Source organism: Schistocerca serialis, chromosome 3, assembly GCF_023864345.2.
Source record: "Schistocerca serialis cubense isolate TAMUIC-IGC-003099 chromosome 3, iqSchSeri2.2, whole genome shotgun sequence".
NCBI classification, from domain to species: Eukaryota; Metazoa; Arthropoda; class Insecta; order Orthoptera; family Acrididae; genus Schistocerca; species Schistocerca serialis.
Genome location: NC_064640.1, coordinates 56,179,695 through 56,200,018, shown reverse-complemented (window position 1 = coordinate 56,200,018; position 20,324 = coordinate 56,179,695). Strand labels below are relative to the sequence as shown.

Here is a 20,324-nt window from a genome sequence, read left to right as displayed (position 1 = left end):
CATCAGAGATGGAGCACAAAGTCAGGGTTGGGAAAGTTGATAAGGGAATGTGGACATACTCTATTCAAAGAAACCATCCCAGCAAGTGCCTTAAGCAATTCTTGGAAATTGAGGAAATACTAAGTCAAGGTATCCTGACAAGGATTTTAACCATCATCCTCCCAAATGCGAGTCCAGTGTCTTACCACTGTGCTACATCACTTGGTTGCTGTTAGAAAAGGAGCAAGTCATTTCACATACACTAGACAGAATTGTATATGTATCTCATCGAGTCCTAGTCTTTACCCACTGTTGAGCAAATTTAGTTTATTTTGCATCCCAGTAACATATCTTGCATTTGTCATTTTGGTGTTGATGTAATGATTGAATGGAGAAATTATTGTAAAGCATTCCGTAACGAAACAATTTCAGAAAAACAGAACTCAGCATTATGCTGATCCCTCCGTTGTCCTCCATTTTGGTTCCAGTATGGTCACTGTGTGACTGTATCCATACCTGCCCCATTCATCCATTTACTCACTTAAAGCACAAACAAAACTTCTTAGGATTTTTGCCAGATTCATGAACAGAAATTTACTTTCAAAGTCATTGAACTCTTCAGGCATGCCACTCTTTGTACAACTTTTGCCTTTTTTCATTTTTGTCAACAAGGTATTAAATCTAGGCTTAAGTTTGCTTAGCTTTCAGGGGAACTTTCTATCATGACTGTTTTATCATGGGGGATCTTTCCCATTCCTCACAACTTTGCTCAACACACATCAGTCTGCTGTATTGTACAACATTATTTGTCATCTTATACTGCATATTTTCAGTCTACAGATAAACGTAAGGTGACTACCTCCTTCTAAAATACACTATCTGATCGAAAGTATCCAGATACCTGGCTGAAAATGACTTACAAGTTCGTGGTGCCCTCCATCGGTAATGCTGGAATTCAATATGGTGTTGGCCAACCCTTAGTCTTGATGACAGCTTCCACTCTCACAGGCATACATTCAGTCTGGTGCTGGAAGGTTTCTTGGGGAATGGCAGCCCATTCTTCATGGAGTGCTACACTGAGGAGAGGTATCGATGTTGGTCGGTGAGGCCTGGCACGAAGTCGGCGTTCCAAAACATCCCAAAGGTTTTCAATGGGATTTAGGTCATGACTCTGTGCAGGCCAGTCCATTACAGGGATGTTATTGTCGTGTAACCTCTTCGCCAAAGGCCGTGCATTATGAGCAGGTGCTCAATCATGTTGAAAGGTGCATTCGGCATCAATGTAGGCCTGTGCTGTGATACTGCCATGCAAAATAACAAGGGGTGCAAGCCCCCTCCATGAAAAACACGACCACACCATAATACCACCATCTCCGAATTTTACTATTGGTACTACACACGCTGGCAGATGACGTTCACTGGGCATTTGCCATACCCACACCCTGCCGTGGGACCGCCACATTGTGTACCGTGATTCGTCACACCACTCAATGGTTTTCCACTGTTAAATTGTCCAATGCTTACGCTCCTTATGCCAGGCAAGGCGTCGTTTGGCATTTACCGGCGTGATATGTGGCTTATGAGCAGCCGCTCAACAATGAAATCCAAGTTTTCTCACCTACCGTCTAATTGTCATAATACTTGCAGTGGATCCTAATGCAGTTTGGAATTCCTGTGTGATGGTCTGGATAGATGTGTGCCTATTACACATTACGGTCCTCTTCAACTGTCAGCGGCCTCCATCAGGCAACAGGCAAGGTCGACCTGTACACTTTTGTGCTGTGTGTGTCCCTTTACATTTCCAGCTCACTATCACATTGGAAACAGCAGATCTAGGGATGTTTAGAAGTGTGGAAATCCCTATTACTGATGTATGACACAAGTGATACCCAATCACCTGACTACATTTGAAGTCTGTGAGTTCCGCAGAGCACCCCATTCTGCTCTCTTATTATGTCTAATGACTACTGAGGTCGCTGATATGGAGTACCTGGCAGTAGGTGGCAGCACAAAGCACCTAATATGAAAAACATATGTTTTTTTTTTTTTTTTTTTTTTTTTTTTTTTTTTTTTGGGGGGGGGGGGGGGGTGGTCTGGATACTTTTGATCACAGAGCAGTTGTTCTTGAGCCCAGAGGAATTCCTGCTGCTGGTAAAGTGGTTCTTGCTGCTCTTGTAGCTGGTGATTTTGCAGCTGATACTGATATTGCCACTGTTGTAACTGTGCCCTCAGCAGTTTCAAATTTGAGCCTGACAGTGGACCAGTCTCACAATGGGATCACCACTTCTGGGATAAAAATATGCATAGGTGCATATTGGCATTCTTACCACAGGTAGACTCCCACTCCCCAATGTGGAAGTGTAGGGCACTGAGCCACCACAAATGTATGATACTGACCACTCCGGTAATCTGCAGTCTATTTCTTGTCGCTGTTACTATGCAAAGATATCTTCCCCTTCCTTAACATTTACATTGATGCCCGCAGTCAATGATGTTACAATGGCCTTATGATTTCAGACTCTTTTTTCTATGTTAACTGAATCAGTAAGTTCGGTCTTATGTGTAACCAGGAGATATAATATGTAACCTTTATGAGTCAGTTCTATGACTACTTTTTTTTTGGTTTTGGTTTTAGGGCGCAAAACAGCTATGGTCATTAGCGCCCGGTCCGTGACTTAGGAAACAGTAAAAAACCGAAATTGAAAACCAGCAGCAATGGGAACGAAAGTCATAAAATTGGAGAAACTAAAAGCAGAAGGAAGGCTTAAAAATCCACTACAGAAAGGGGTTGGTTGTCCCCAAAAAAAGCTTCAAATGACTGACGTCATTTCACTGGCACTAATAAACTTGAGAACGCGGTCGGCTGAGCGCGTGTCATCTGCTAAAATCGACGATATATCAGGCGATAGCTGTAGACGGGAGCGTAACGGATTAAAATAGGGGCACTCAATTAAAAGGTGTCTTACCGTCCACAGCTGAGCAGTGGGGACAGAGTGGGGGAGGATCGCCGCTTAAAAGATGTCGATGGCTAAAAAGACAGTGCCCTATCCAGAATCTAGTTAAAATTACCTCCTCCCGATGACGCGTTCGGGAGGAAGAGGTCCAAGCACAAGGAAGAGCTTTCATGTCCCGCAATTTATTATGGGTAAGTGTCGACCAATGCGTGTGCCATAAATGAACAACATGTTGACATAGAACGCTCCGTAGATCGGCGAAGGGAATCGATTGAATAGCTGGCCGAGGAAGAGAAACTGCAGCCTTGGCTGCAATATCGGCCGCCTCATTTCCACAGATACCAACGTGTCCCGGGAGCCAGAGGAACGCCACCGAGACGACCCCCAGGTGGAGCAAGCGCAGACAGTCCTGAATCCGGTGGACCAGAGGGTGCACAGGATAAAGAGCTTGGAGACTGAGGAGAGAGCTGAGAGAATCTGAGCAGATAACGTACTGTATCCGCTGATGGCGGCGGATGTAGTGGACAGCCTGGAGAACAGCGTAAAGCTCCGCAGTATAAACTGAACACTGGTCGGGAAGCCGAAAGTGATTTGGGGTGTCGCCAACAATATAGGCACTCCCTACACCTAACGATGTTTTCGAGCCGTCGGTGTAAATAAATGTGGCGTCCGTCATTTGGCAACATAGAGCAGCAAATGCCCGACGATAAACAAGTGAAGGGGTACCATCCTTGGGAAATCGACAAAGGTCACGGAGCAGGCAGATCCGGGGATGGAGCCAAGGCGGTGCTGTACCCCAAGTTGTCAAGAAGGTTTTAGGAAAGCGGAAGGAAAGAGAATGGAGCAGTTGACGGAAGCGGACTCCCGGTGGTAGTAAGGAGGAGGGGCGGCCTGCATACCCTACATCAAAGGACGCGTCGAAAAAAATGTCATGGGCTGGATTAGCAGGCATGGAAGACAGATGGCTAGCATAACGACTCAGAAGGACTGCTCGCCGATTGGACAGCGGAGGTTCAGCAGTCTCAGCATAAAGGCTTTCCACAGGGCTGGTGTAAAAAGCTCCAGACACTAAACGTAATCCACGGTGGTGGATAGAGTCAAGACGCCGAAGAATAGACGGCCGAGCAGAGGAGTAGACTATGCTTCCATAGTCCAATTTCGAGCGCACTAAGGCGCGATAGAGGCGGAGGAGGACCACTCGGTCCGCTCCCCAGGAGGTACCATTCAGGACACGGAGGGTGTTGAGGGATTGCAGACAGCGAGCCGAAAGATAGGAAACGTGGGAGGACCAGCACAGTTTTCTGTCAAACATAAGACCCAAGAATTTAGCGACGTTTGAAAACGGAAGGTTGACAGGACCTAGATGTAAGGAGGGCGGAAGAAACTCCTTACGTCGCCAAAAATTAGCACAAACGGTCTTACTGAGAGAAAAACGGAAGCCGGTTTCGATGCTCCAAGAGTGGAGGCGATCGAGACATCCTTGAAGATGTCGTTCAAGAAGGCTGGTCCATTGAGAGCTGTAATAGATCGCAAAATCGTCCACAAAGAGGGAGCCCGAGACATCAGGAAGGAGACAATCCATAATTGGATTGATGGCAATGGCAAACAGTACAACACTCAGCACGGAGCCCTGGGGTACCCCATTTTCTTGGGAGAAAGTACGGGAGAGAGTAGTGTTCACCCGCACCCTAAATGTGCACTCTGCCATAAATTCGCGAAGAAAAAGGGGCAGCCGACCTCGAAAGCCCCAAGAGAACAGTGTGCGGAGGATGCCTGTCCTACAACAGGTATCGTATGCTCTCTCCAGATCAAAAAATATTGCTACTGTTTGGCGCTTCCGGAGAAAATTGTTCATATTAGTGGAGAGAGCAACAAGATGGTCAACTGCAGAACGATGCTTTCGGAATCCACATTGGGCAGGTGTTAAAAGACTGCGGGATTCCAGCCACCATGCTAAACGGTAATTCACCATACGCTCCAAAACCTTACAGACACTACTCGTGAGAGAAATGGGGCGATAGCTAGAGGGGAGATGTTTGTCCTTTCCAGGTTTCGGAACAGGAACGACGATAGCTTCCCGCCATCGTCTGGGAAAAGTACTGTCGGTCCAAATTCGATTATAAAGGCGAAGGAGGTAACGCAGACTATGGGTTGATAAATGCAGCAACATTTGGACGTGGATACCATCCCGTCCTGCGGCGGAGGAGCGAGAAGAAGAGAGTGCATGTTGGAGTTCACGCAAGGAGAAAACAGTATTGTAGCTTTCGCGATTTTGAGAGGAGAAAGCAAGAGGTCGCACTTCCGCTGCACGTTTCTTCGGGAGAAACGCTGGCGGGTAATTTGAAGAGCTCGAAGTCTCAGCAAAGTGCTGACCCAACGAGTTAGAAATTGCAATGGGGTCCACTAATGTGTCATGCGCGACAGTGAGCCCAGAGACCGGGGAGAAACTAGGCGCACCTGAGAACCGTCGAAGCCGACTCCAAACTTCCGAGGAGGGAGTGAAGGTGTTAAATGAGCTAATAAAGAAGTTCCAGCTTGCCTTCTTGCTATCGCGGATGACACGAAGGCATCGCACTCGGAACTGCTTATAGCGGATACAGTTGGCCAAAGTAGGATGGTGGCGGAAAACGTGGAGAGCACGTCGCCGCTCACGTATTGCATCATGGCATGGCGACATGTTCCGCAGCTGTAAGAATAACGTCGGTAATATGTGTGACCTCATCGTCGACGCTGGAAAAGTGACGGTCATCGAATGTCGCTAGAGACGAAAAAAGTGTCCAATCGGCTTGGGCAAACTTCCAGCGCCGCGGGCGCATGTAGGGCAGTTGAGGCTGCAGTCTAAGGACACATAGAAAGTGGTCACTCGAGTGTGTATCATCAAGGGCGAACCATTTGAAGTGCCGAGCTAGCGGAACAGTGCCGACCGCAAGGTCCAAATGAGATAAATTTGTCGTGGAGACAGACAAAAATGTAGGGACCCCAGTGTTGAGGCAAACTAGATCTGCTTGGTGGAAGACGTCTAGCAATAGTGAGCCACGTGGACAAGGATGTGGAGATCCCCAAAGCGGGTGGTGGGCATTGAAGTCCCCAACCAAAAAATATGGGGGTGGAAGCTGACCAAGAAGATGAAGGAGATCAGCTCGTGCCATTGGTGTGGACGATGGAATGTATACAGTACAAAGAGAGAACGTGTATCCGGAAAGGGAAAGACGAACGGCGACAGCTTGGAAGGAAGTGTTTAAATGGATTGGGTGATAATGGAGAGTTTCATGGAGAAGAATCATGAGTCCTTCATGTGCTGGAGTGCCTTCAACAGAGGGGAGATCATATCGGACGGACTGAAAATGACGGAGAACAAAGCGGTCATGGGGACGCAGCTTTGTTTCCTGAAGACAGAAGATGACCGGCGAGTAGGATCATAAGAGGATCGAAAATTCATCCCGATTGGCTCGAATACCGCGGATATTCCAGTGGATAATGGACATAGGGTGAACAGAAAATGGAGGAATGTGACCAAGGTTGCCGTCAACTCAACGACTGCTCGGAGCTTGCAACCGACAGCATGGAATGGCATTCAGCCGAAGGCAGAAGATCCTGATCCATAGGTTGTTCAGGAGCAGCTCCTGCCACCAGCGATCGGCCGATTGATCGGCCGCCAGCAGTGCGCCTCGGCGACACAGAAGACGGCCGAGGGCGATTTCCGCCAGGTGGTGCTGTAGATGGGACACGCCTTGGCGGAGAAGGAGAGGAACTGGGTTTCTTTGTAGCCTTCTTGGAAGTATGATGTTTAGATGAAGGAGGAACCGATGGTTGGGAAGTTGCGGGACGTAAAAGCTCTTCACGAGTATGCTCTTTTTTCGAAGTCTTGGTGTCTGACTTTTGGGCTCGAGATTTAGCAGAACCCGACGAAGGGTGAGCCAGAGAGTGGGCAGGCGAAAGTGGTGAGGTTGAATGGGCGATCTTTGCGCTGGCCGATCTGATGACCGTGGCACTAAAGGTGAGGTCGCAAGTCTGCGTGGCAGCCTCCTTTGTTGGCCGAGGAGAAGCAAGGACAGTGCTGTATTTTCCTGTCTGAGGCACGGTGGGCTGTCGACTGGCGAATAATTTTCGAGCAGCAAAGGTCGACACCTTCTCCTTCACTCTGATTTCCTGGATGAGCTTTTCGTCCTTAAAAACGGGGCAATCTCGAGAGGAAGCAGCGTGGTCACCCATACAGTTGATGCAGCGAGGGGATGGAGGTGGACAAGCACCCTCATGGGCATCCTTGCCACACGTAACACATTTGGCCGGATTGGAACAGGACTGGCTGGTGTGATTGAATCGCTGACACCGATAGCAACACGTAGGGTTTGGGACGTAAGGGCGAACGGAAATTATCTCATAGCCTGCTTTGATTTTCGATGGGAGTTGAACTTTGTCAAATGTCAAGAAGACAGTGCGGGTTGGAATGATGTTCGTGTCAACCCTTTTCATAACTCTATGAACAGCCGTTACGCCCTGGTCAGACAGGTAGTGCTGAATTTATTCGTCAGACAATCCATCGAGGGAGCGTGTATAAACGACTCCACGCGAGGAATTTAAAGTACGGTGGGGTTCCACCCGGACAGGGAAGGTGTGTAGTAGTGAAGTACGAAGCAATTTTTGTGCCTGGAGGGCACTGACTGTTTCTAACAACAGGGTGCCATTCCGTAATCTGGAACAAGACTTTACAGGACCTGCAATTGCGTCGATACCTTTCTGAATAATGAAAGGGTTGACCGTGGAGAAGTCGTGACCAGACCGAGAAACAACAAGGAACTGTGGCAACGATGGAAGAACTGTCTGTGGCTGAGACTCAGTGAACTTACGCTTGTGAGCAGACATAGTGGAAGGTGAGGAAACCATTGCGGAAGAATCCCCCATGATTACCGGCGTCTCCGATGGCGCGCTCCTCCCTTGTGGGGGCCCTCTCTGAGGGCACTCCCGCCTTAGGTGATTGTTCACACCTCAGGTCACACCTCCCGACAAACGGACGGAGGGACCAATCGGCACTTTCGGAAGGTATCAGCTCGGGTAATCACCCCTCCCTGGGCCTGGCCGTTACCAGGGGGTACGTACGTGTCCTACCTGTCTACCCGGGGCGGGGAATTACGCGTTACCCCGTCACCAGCTACGCATGGATGTGCGTGGGTCGGCCTTCAGACATGCACAGGGAGGAAGAAAGAGAAAGGGAAAGGAAAGAAGAGAGGTCTCAAATGCCGCAGCGGAGAAAAGGGTAAAGAGAAGAGGTAAGGAAAAGAGAAGGACAAAGGAAGGATGAAGACATACAAGCAAGGAAGGCGAAGAATGCGGTACATTTACAAGCGTCCGTCTCCGGACGTAGGCACAAACCATACTCCCAGAGGGGGAGAAAGGGAAGGAAAGAGCCTGAGGTGAGGGGTGGGGGGGGGGGGGGGGGCGAAGATGGGGGATGGGGATGGATGCGGAAAGGGAAGGTATGCAGCCCGGAAAGGAAGGAAGGCCACATTAGCTCGGGGTCCTGTGCTCGCTACGCACGTATCCACAAAAGAGTTGTGGATCCCCTGGGGGGGGGGGGGGGGGTCTATGACTACTGAAGGTCATTTTCAGGTAAGGCATTCATCCACTCATTTTATGGCTGGAAGTCGAAATTTCTCCAAACACAATATCACCATCAGAAAATTTAAGCACAACATTCTCCAATTTTTCCCTGTAATATTCTACCATTACTGTTTCTGAGGTAGGGTTCTACAAAAGCACCCGGTTCCCATATTTTATGCCAGAAATTTATTTTAGATTCGGAGCCTGTATTTAACCTCAAAAAAATGTAGTATTATTTACAGCTATAAACATACATCCATGGCCAGTGAATGGCTGTTTTTACTATATACAAGCACGAGTCAAATTAAAACTTTTTTTCATGTGACTTCCTGAACAGAACTGGAACACAAGTGTGTTATTTATCAACATAGTCCCCTGACATTCAACATACTTCCTCCAGTGCATAGGAAGTCCAAGAATTCCTCTAGAAAACATTCTTGAGGTCATGTGCACAGCCACTGGTGCATTACATGTTGCTCCTCTTCATCGGAACAGAATTTCTTTCCTGAAGTGAAGGTTAGTTATGGTTGCTATTGTTGCACTGACAGTACGAGGCCAAGCATTGTCATGTTGCAAAATGACACCTGAAGTCAGATTGTCATGTCAATTTGGTCTGATTGCATACCAAAGATGCTTTTTCAACAAATCAGAATATGACATAATAGTGATGGTGTTTCCCTCGGCATGTAGTGTTCCAAGATAATGCCTTTTTTATCCCAAGAGTCAGCATAACCTTTCCTGCAGATAGCTGAACCCAGAAGTTCTTGAGTTTAGGTGATCATAAATGGCACCATTTTTTTCTTGCTCTCCTGGTTTCAGGTTGATTGTTGAGGATCAGTTTCTTCTCCCAGAGTGAGTCTTGCAAGGAAGCTGTCATCATCTGCTTCAAAGCACCACAAATTTCTTCACAGGTGTCAGTACATCACCCCTTCAGTTCTAGAATTAGATGATGTAGCACACATGTTGCAGACAGTTTGTGAAACTTATGCATGTCATGAATCATTTGATGTGGTGAGCCATGGCTAATGTTCAAATTTATGGCTATGTCATACATGACAATTGTCCATCACAGTGGCTTCAGCTGCTGCAATAGGCTCTGGTGTCACAATTCAGTCATACCTAGGAAGGGATTACTTACCACAGAAGTCACACTGTTTTTGAAGTTCCTACTCCACTCATACACTTGCTGCAGTAATAAATGTGAATTACATTACTGGACTTTCATTCACTAGGTTTCATACCTTCACTGTTCAGAAAATGCAAGACAGAAAGATAGAATGCTGCTCTTCATTTGTATACACTTTGCTACCACGTGTTGGGTGCTCTTTGAAGCACTAGTAACTCTGCTGCAAACTTACAGACAATGGCACAGGAGATAAAATGTATATTGTATTTTTAAGGCTTTCACTGACCAGCAATTGTACATACTAATTTGAAATTAAAATTTCATTGCTATTCGGTCCAGGTTTCATCAGACATTCCATTCCTGTACTATAGGGCTAGTAGTGTCATTTACAAGTAGAAGTAGTTCCAGCACTATTTGCTGGACCTTTCTGGAGATAACCAATAACATGTCTTTAAGGGGACTGATCGTCTATCCTCCGTGACATCTGTACATAATTTATCATTGGGCCTGTGGACAGGTTTCTTTGCGAAAGAACATATGCAAGCCAGAAGTAGTTTGGTATTCTTCTCCATGTACTGCATGCCTTACCTGTTACAAAGTATCCTATAATTCTCCAACTAATACTGGACATTGACAAATCCGAATCCAAGTTCATCACAACTCTTTTTTATTTTGAAAATATAGACTGTAAACAGATTATGCTATTTGCAGATGATCAGGTAACTATCGCTAACATAGAATAATCTACAAATAGCAGGATATATAATAACAGAAAAAATTGCAACACCAAAAAATAATTAATGTACAGTAATGAAATTTTGGGATTATATTTGTTTATGTTAACATATTTAAGTGATTAACATTGCAACTGCATGTCTGGTGCAAAACATACATGAAGAGCGCTCAGTTTGACCATTTCTCAACCAATGTGAATACCTCACAGACTTTAGCATTATAAATATATAATCTGTAATACCGTAATATGGTGTACTTTAGTTATTTATTGCACTTAATATTGTCCATTGTGTAAAGTGTAATTTCAACATTAAAAACACGTTTGGTGCACATAATTCAGTGCGACTGGATTGTATCTTTGCTCTTAATGTTTAGTTACCTAGGAACTAGTGTCTCATTGCACACACCAGTCAGTTGTTTCCTGAAGATGGCCCAATAAGCTGAAAACTAGTTAGAAATTTAAAAATATTCTGGTACCACGCGCCGCGGAATTTGAATCCGCACCAGACATCATGGACCCATAGAGGTCTCTGCACCATCGCGCCGTAAGCTGTGGCCATGCGTGCCTCCTGGCCCACTTTTAGTGTGAGGGCGCCACAGTGGAACACTGTGGTTCCAGCAGCCAATAGCGGCGCCCCCGATAGCGTACTTAAGCGCCTGCCTCTCGCTCAGCCAGCCAGTCTAATCTCACGTACGTCTGTTGACACAGCGCCTCACGTTAGACAGCTTGCTTACTGGTTCTGTGTACGAGTGGACGTGTTTGTTAGGTTTCCATGTGACTCCGTTGTTCGATCTTGTTGTTGTTCGTTCTGTCCTCCGTTGGTCGTGTCCATCCTCTCCCATTGTGTTGTTGTCCGCGGGCCTCTCCACGGGTCCCGCCGCACTTTCTGTCATTCCTACCCCGCGACTGTCCCGATCACAGTTACTATATATATTTTCTTTTTTTTTTTAACTGCGATCGGGACGGTTGCGGGGTAGGAATGACGGAAAGCGCGGTGGGACCTGCGAACACACATGAATGCGAACACGCACATATATATATATATATATATTTTATACAGTTTGGGATCTCAGAAAGGCATAACCCTACATCATATTGTTTCCACCATCATACTGGTCTCATCACTTCTATTGTCAGCTCTTTTTTTCTGAATAAAGAAAACAGGATCAGGGACTTACAAATGTGTATCAGTTTTATCTTTGATGGAAAGAAAGCATTACAGGGAACAGGACCAATTCTTTATAAAGTGTAAAATTAAAGCTGATTCTACAACACGAAAATAACATTAAACTGCACTATCTGCCCTTACCTGCAGGATCTTGCACCTGTTTGTAATTTTGGCCCGATTCAAAATTAGACAATGGAGTATTGCATGCAGTTGAGAAGGGCATGACTTTAACTCCCTTGTACACTAGACCTTTGTTAAACAATTCTGTGAACACCCACCACACAGACTCCATATAAGCAGGATACATAGTTTTGTAATCATTTTCAAAATCTGGAAAAATACAAATATATTGCTTAGAATAAATAATTAATAAAAAGGGATAAAATTACAATCAACTGGAAATTTCATCTTACCTATCCATCTCCCCATACGAGTTACAATCTCCTGCCACTGAGTAGCGTATCGCATTACTATAGTTCGACATTCTGCATTGTAATTGGCAATACCCAATTTCGCTACATCATCTGGCCCTTTTATTCCAAGCTTGTTATCAATCTCAAATTCCTCAAAAAGAAAAACAGTACAAACGGCTTACATATAGTCCTTTATTTCAATAACATTTATATAAGCAACAATAATTGTGAAATTTGAAAAACATTCAACAATTATGCTACATAAGACACTGTTTAATGGATGGTAGAGGGCACATCACATCATTATAGTCGCTACTTTTCTTATTCTGTTACTGAATGTATCAAAAGAAAAACATGTGGCTACAATCTGCCCCAATACACACTTTGGTCTCTATTTCCTTCGGTTGCTATACAAAGCAGCAGAGTGTGAGCATCATTGCTTTTGAGTCCGTATCAGATACTGCCTCTTGACTTTTATGCAATAATTATTCACGAAACCATTGTCTTCTTACCAACAGTTTCCACATATGTTTCTTGGGTATCTCTTGTTCCCACTAAGCCAGTACGTTACAACTGCAACTTTGCATCTTTCACTTCTTTGTTTCCTGCACTGTAACACAATACTTAATTCTTCCATTACAAATGAAACCTTGAACATGTATATGTTTATGGAGATGCTATTTGCTCCCCAAAGTGGATATTTTGTAGGTCGTCAGTGACAATACTTTCTTATGGTATCATCAGTAAACACTCGAAAAGAATTGTTCACTCCTGTTGGATTGTTTACAAATACATTTTTGACACACATCGCCCTGTTATGCCTCCTGGAGAATATCTGACACTACAAAATTTTTCACCCTGATTAGCACGTATCAAGCACGATAAAAGCCAAGATCTGTCCACTGTTTCTACATTCCTTTTCCTTTGTGGATACTCCATATGATAGTATGTCTGTTTTCAAACCGCAATGAGGCACAGTGTAAAACTTTGCAACGAAACTTGGGAAAACTGAGTCTCTGTCCATGAGCTGTATGAAATTGTATGTGAGGAAGGAAAAATAAGATTAGGGCTCAATATCAAGTCAGGAAGAATGTCATTAGAGATGAAGCACAAGCTCCAGTAGGGTAAGGGTGGTAAATGAAATTGGCCGTGTCCATTTCAAAGGAGAAATTATTCTGCAATTGGGTTACTGGTGGTGGACTTCAGACAACAAAGGAAAACCCAAATGTGGATTGTCACAAAGCAGATTTTAACACCCACCCATCTCAAATGTGCTGCATATGGATAATGCTTACTAATTTAACAAATTTCTAGTGAGATGGCTCGATTGATCATATGATATTGTCATATATGAGGTCATAAAATGTCTTTAGAGTCCAGAAACAGAAGGAAGTTAGAGGCGTTGGTCTATAATTTTGCACAATTGTTCTCATATGTAACCAACAGCAGACACACATGCTGTTTTGTAATCACTCTGTACAATTTATCATGAGAAACAAACTTTAAACATTACGCAGATAGTGGCATCATAATATGGGCTTCCCGAGTACACAAAATTTTTAACGTAGACTGTAACGTGAGACCATTCACTTTGTTGACAAGGTATAGGCCTGTTAAACAAGTGAGTGACTGAAAATTTCCAGTCTGGTAACTGATGGAGCAAAATTTTCTGACGTTCTCTTAAACTTCACATACCGAGAAGGTAATCAGTGAACATAATCAGCATTGCTCCTCTTACACAACCACCACCCGATATCGATATTTGTTTTCAATCATCATGTACTGTCTTTAGAATAACAGTGCAGGAAACTGTTTTCTAGGCACAGTATTTCTGTTACTGCTAAGTCAAAGAGTTTCCTTACTTTTGTTTACGACCTCATTACATAACAAGATAAAATGGCCAATTAATCTAACTCTTTTTGTGAGAGTTATAAGAGAATTAATTTGTTATGCCAGCCTATTGTCTGAAACTGAATGATAGTTTGTTTTCTAATCACATATTATACAATACTATTGTGCACTGTGTTGTCTACTGAAAACCACGTCCTTCAAAAGCTTTTTATTTGTTAACATTTGTATCCATTGATCATCATGTATACACTGAGGTGACAAAAGTGATGCAATACCTCCTAATATTGTGTCAGACCACCTTTAGCCTGACATTGTGCTGCAACTTTAAGTGACATGGACTCAACAAGTCGTTGGAAGTCTCCTGCAGAAATATGAGCCACACTGCCTCCATAGCCATTTGTAATTGCAAAAGTGTTACTGGTACAAGATTCTGTGCATGAACTGATCTCTCGATTATGTCCCATAAATGTTTGAGGGGATTCACGTCGGGCTATCTGTGTGGCCAAATCATTCCCCTCTAATTGTCCAAAATGCTCTTCAAACCAATCGCGAATGATTGTGGCCTGGTGATGAAGCACATTGTCATCCACAGAAATCCCATCATTGTTTGGGAAGATGGAGTCTATGAATGACTGCAAATGGTCTCCAAGTAGCAAAACATAACCATTTCTGGTCAATGCTAATGTAAACACAGCCCACGACATTATGGAGCCATCAACAGCTTCCACAATGCCTTGTTGACAACTTGGGTCCATGGTTTCATGGAGTCTGCACTGCACTCAAACTCTATCAATGACTCTTATCAACTGAAATCATGATTCAACTGATCATGCGATGGTTTTTCCAGTCATCTAGGGTAGAGTCAATATGGTCATGAGCTCTGGAGAGCTGCTGTAAGTGTTAGCAAAGGTCCTTGCATTTATCGTCTGCTGCCATAGCCCATTAACACTAAATTTCACGACACTGTCCTAACAGATATGTTCGACATACGTCCCACATTGATTTCTGTGGTTATTTCGAGCAGTTTGTTTATCTGTTAGCACTGACAATGCTACATAATTCGCTGGTCTCAGTCGTTAAGTGAAGGCCTTCAACCTTTGTGTTGTCCATGGTGAGAGGTAATGCCAGAAATCTGCCCCCCTCCCCCCCCCCCCTCCCTGCACACTCTTGACTCCATGAATCTTTGAATATTGAACTCCCTAACTATTTCTGAAATGGAATGTCCCATATGTCTAGATCCAACATGTTCAAAGTCTGTTAATGCCAGTCATGTAGCCATAATCACTTTGGGAACCTTTACACACGAATCATCAGAGTACAAATGACAGCTCTAGCAATGCGCAAGAAACTAAGACAAAGCGATAACACAGTAGACACACACTGGAGCTGGGGTCACTACACAATGTAAGCAAATACCAGTCTGATTGATCAGTGGCTGTGCAGCTGTATTTATCTTAGCCTTGGTGAGAGCTACTGGATGGAGCATTCATGTGAGGAGTTTGTGGGTGGCATTATGTCGGCTATTGCAGCACTCCATAAGTACTGTCAACTGTGTATCGGCCACATAAGTCCATTTCTTCCAGCGAGAATTCAGATTTGTCATGATGGAATACAAGAATTATGTTAGAATATATTATTTGTCACCATTTGTTGAAGACAAACTTACTACAGGTAAGCATGGCAGTCCCAGCCAAACCTCCGTTCAACATGAAAACCACACTGGTGCATAAAACGGGTTACTATATCTTTCACTGTCCCTGCTAGAATGTGACCATAGTGTGGAAGACCTGTGGCAAATGGTGGTCCATCATAAAAAGAGAACCTGTAAAAAAAGAGACTTGCTAAACAAGCACAGAAGAGTGAAATTATTAATCGGTAAACTTACATCAATAATTATAAAATTAGTGTATCTTATGCTCAAATTTTCTTTCTGGTAACAATAGTAAGTACTGTAGAGAACAAGAACAAGGTGAAATATTCTCAGTCTGGCATAGAGATGGTAGTGATATCAACAAAATTTTGTTTTGTTACATTGATACACTATTAAATGTAATAACAACAACATAACTCAAATGTTAACTTTCTGCACAAAAGTTATGTTTATAAAGCTTTTTAAACTGCCACATTTGGCACATTTCATTCACAAGGGCAAACAGAAATACTGCACTTTTCCAAAATTATCTTTATCCATTTTCAACAGTTAAGAAATGGGTGGGCAAATTCTAGTGAGCCCATAGTTCTCTTCAAGACAATCTGTGTGAAGGACATCCCATATTTGCACCTAGAAATGAAAACATCAAAACAACACACAATACAGTCCTGGACAACTCGTGATTAAAAGGTGTATAAATAGCTAATGCCATAATCATATCTGAAGAAAGAGAATGGTACAGTACATTTCACATGGAGAATTAAGTGTGAGAAAGCTTTGTACACAATGTGTGCAACGGTTGTTGAATTCTGACTAAATTATACTGTCAAAATTAATTGTAATGTCTGGACTGTACTAAGAAGAAACCATCTGATGTGCTAATTTGTTACTGTGGATAACACTCGGGTGTACCAATCCATATCAGAAAGAAAAAAGCAATCAAACCAGTAGCTGGTGGCCCAGTATAGGAACAAGTTTATTTCATTTGCTGAAAGGCTGTAGCCAGCATTTTATGGGAAGGGCAGATGGGGGGTATGCTTTATTCTCAAACTTACTGGAATGACTTCTTTTCATCTGAGTGGCAGACAGAATATTCTCCAGGGCTGTGCAGTTAATTTTACAACCATAAATACATTGTTTTGTTGTTTCCCATTCTTTTTATTATGAACAAGGTAAAAACAGGTCAACACACTTTGTCGAAACATAAGATTCTCCTTCTTTATGAAGTGTAAAGATGAAAATGTGACCAAATGTGTTATACAATTATTGCTGTACCCCCCCCCCCCCCCCGTCCTCTCTCTCTCTCTCTCTCTCTCTCTCTCTCTCTAACTGCTAAACATATTTTGCAAATTTTGTGAGAGTTGATCTCTCAAACAGCATAACTCTGAGTCAGCCATGAGATGTTTACTTACACTCATGCTCATTAATTAAGGACAATGCTGATACATGATGAAACAACTCTCTGGTGGGTGGTTTTCGGGTTTAAATCACCTCGGGATATGACCATGAGGTACATTTGACCTGCGGTCGTCACACAGTACCGCTGGCAGCAGTCCAAATATCCAGAGGTGCGTTGGTGCATGTCAGAGTATGGAGCAGCGAGTAAGTGTGCAGACGTTTTCAGGCGTGCTCATGGTAACTGTGTGTTGAAAATGGCTCAAAGAACACATATTGATGATGTTATGAGGGGTAGAATACTAGGGCGACTGGAGGCTGGTCAAACACAGCAGGTCGTAGCACAGGCCCTCTGTGTGCCACAAAGTGTGATCTCAAGATTATGGCAACGATTCCAGCAGACAGGAAACGTGTCCAGGCGCTACAGTACAGGACGTCCACAGTGTACAACACCACAAGAGGAGCGATATCTCATCATCATCAGTGCCCGCAGACAGCCTCAGAGTACTGCAGGTAGCCTTGCTCAGGACCTTACTGCAGCCACTGTAATAGCTGTCTCCAGACACACAGTCTACAGACGACTGAAAAGACATGGTTTATTCGCCCGGAGACCTCCAATGTGCATTCCACTGACTCCTGGTCACAGGAGAGCCTGTACAGCCTGGTGTCAAGAACACAGTACATGGTCATTGGAACAGTGGTCCCAGGTTATGTTCACGGACGAGTCCAGGTATAGTCTGAACAGTGATTCTGGTCGGGTTTTCATCTGCTGTGAACCAGGAACCAGATACCAACCCCTTAATGTCCTTGAAAGGGATCTGTATGGTGGTTGTGGTTTGATGGTGTGGGATGGGATTATGATTGGTGCACGTACACCCCTGCATGTCTTTGACAGAGGAACTGTAACAGGTCAGGTGTACCAGGACGTCATTTTGCACCAGTATGGCAGCCTTTTCAAGGGTGCAGTGGGTCCCACCTTCCTCCTGATGGATGATAATGCACAGCCCCCACCAAGCTGCAATCATGGAAGAGTACCTAGAAACAGAAGATATCAGGCCAATGGAGTGGCCTGCTTGTTCTCCAGATTTAAACCCCATTGAACACATCTGGGATACTCTCGGTCGACGTACTGCTGCACATCTTCAAACCCCTATGACACTTCAGGAGCTACGACAGGCACTGGTGCAAGAATGGGAGGCTATACCCCAGCAGCTGCTCGACCACCTGACTCAGAGTATGCCAACCCATTGTGCGGCCTGTGTATGTGTGCATGTCCATCGTATCCCATATTGATGTCGGGGTACATGTGCAGAAAACAGTGGCATTTTGTAGCACATGTGTTTCAGGACAGTTTTCTCAACGTATCACCAATACCGTGGACTTATAGATCCGTGTCGTGTGTGTTCCCTGTGTGCCTAGGCTATTAGCACCAGTTTCTTGTAGTGCCACGTTGTGTGGCGGCACATTCTGCAATTATCCTTAATTTATGAGCATGAGTGTATTTCACCAAGCTAAGAGCTGCAGTCTGTAGCTGTAAAGCTGTCCAACACTCCTTGACAAACTTTGAGAACTAAGAAGGGACTTCAAAACGTAGGTTAAAAATTATTATGGCAGACCAAGTTTTTTTTTTTTAGTGGTGCAGTACACTTCAGAGTAACACAGATCATGACCTATTTTTCAATGTAGTCACCAACTCTCTGTAAATAACAATCTGGAAGTTTAAACAGTTGTTTAATTCCTCAATGATAGAAATCCACTCATTGGTCATCAAGCCATCAAAGAACTGTTATGTGAACGTACTCTTCATTTGAATATCTGTCCCCCTCCCCCCCCCCCTCCAACTCAATGATATTTTAGATTGCCAAAAAGACGGAAACCGAATGATGTAATATCTTCCTTTATGATCAGCATCACTCATGTTTATGTGGCCTTGGTCAAATTGTTGGCACCATTTCACTAGGACTGGATGCAACTTTGCATTTGGTCAACATACCGTCAGGATATCACTATGAATCTGTGTGCAATTTAGATGTTTTCCTCACAAGAATTGTACTGTCCAGATTACTTCAACTTGGGAGTATGTTTACAGTTGCTGCACCAATTTAGTTGCATATTGTGATGCACCTTTTATCTTTCTCACAGCAATACATGAAACTTGGAACATGTACTTTCCTCTGACAATGCACCACTTGTTGCAAAATGGTTTTAGCATGGGATGACATGCATAATTTACTTTCTTTAGCCCTGACGTAAATGAAAAGATATGTTTCTATGGATAATGACACCCTGCAGATATAGGATGGTGAATGTACAGTGCTGTCAGAAAAGACATACTAAACTTTTTTTTAAATTAAATGTGGAGAGACATATAATGTGTGAAAGATTAGGAGAAAGTAACACATATGTCTGTGTTAACACAACTTTTCTAATGCCATTTATAACTATTTCTGCACATAGCTCACTTACCTTGGCTTTCCCTTTGACTGTATCAAACAATTCTTGAAAACATTTTTGTCTTTCCAGAATGCTAAGACAATTTCCTCTTCAGCAGGAAAATTAATAGTCTCAGGCACAATTACCAGAGTTTTGTCACTGGAAAGTGAAAGCATATAAATCATAATGAAAGCAAACAAAAAAATTTCAAAAAGTGACATTGTTTTCCAATGTTTTACTGTAGACATTAATAACAGGCTAGCATTAAAGACAGGCAACTTACGACATTTGTGACATGTGCAATAGTCACAACTCACAGGACAGGTACAATTTTCAATTAAATAAAGCTACTGCTTTTCTCGTTACACTTTTCAGTTTGTGATGAGATACTAAAATGTTTGTGTGCCTTTATTTATAATACTTAGTTTACTCATCACACTAGTACAGTAATGCAGACTCTGCCAACTACAACTCTGAAGCCCCCCCACCATCCGTGTGCTTTCAGCTTACTTTGCTAGCTTTTCTTCTGAGACATACAGACACTACATCAAAAACTGAACTGATGAAAATGATTAATATACAGCTCTAAAATAGTAGCTTCTTTCACTGTAGCAACTTCTCTGTCAATTAAGTACAATGTTCATTTACTGCTATTGTAAACTGACACAACTGTATATTTACATTATTAGCTATGACAGTAACATGTGGCTCATGATGTATGACACATTGTCAATGTGATTGATACATTTTCTGTGTGCATTTTACTTACATTTTATGGATAAAGAAAGAGTATTTTCCAACTTAGAAAAAGATGATGTTGGCTTTTGATCAAAGGTGAGCACTATTTATGAAATGGCTAAATGTATTAAATGTTGATGAATACTTGCAACAAATATGTATTCCAAGTAGACAAATGACACCACAGTGAATAACTGCTATGAAAATTTCAGAGTTCCACAAGTCATTGGTGTCTAAGGCGCATAGGTATTGTGATAGTGTGTAAACACCAACTTACATGCT

The 20,324-nt window shown here is 43.5% G+C and overlaps 1 protein-coding gene across 1 annotated transcript in view; it reads right to left on the bottom strand.

Annotated features, from left to right (window-relative positions):
* Positions 1 to 19,480, bottom strand: part of LOC126469701 (isoleucine--tRNA ligase, cytoplasmic) — a 162,593-nt gene extending 143,113 nt beyond the window's left edge. The window contains 4 exon segments of the mRNA XM_050096875.1: positions 11,703 to 11,891; positions 11,975 to 12,125; positions 15,488 to 15,647; positions 19,338 to 19,480. Coding sequence (XP_049952832.1) covers positions 11,703 to 11,891; positions 11,975 to 12,125; positions 15,488 to 15,647; positions 19,338 to 19,480 — 643 coding nt within the window.
* Positions 19,481 to 20,324: the final 844 nt, after the last annotated feature.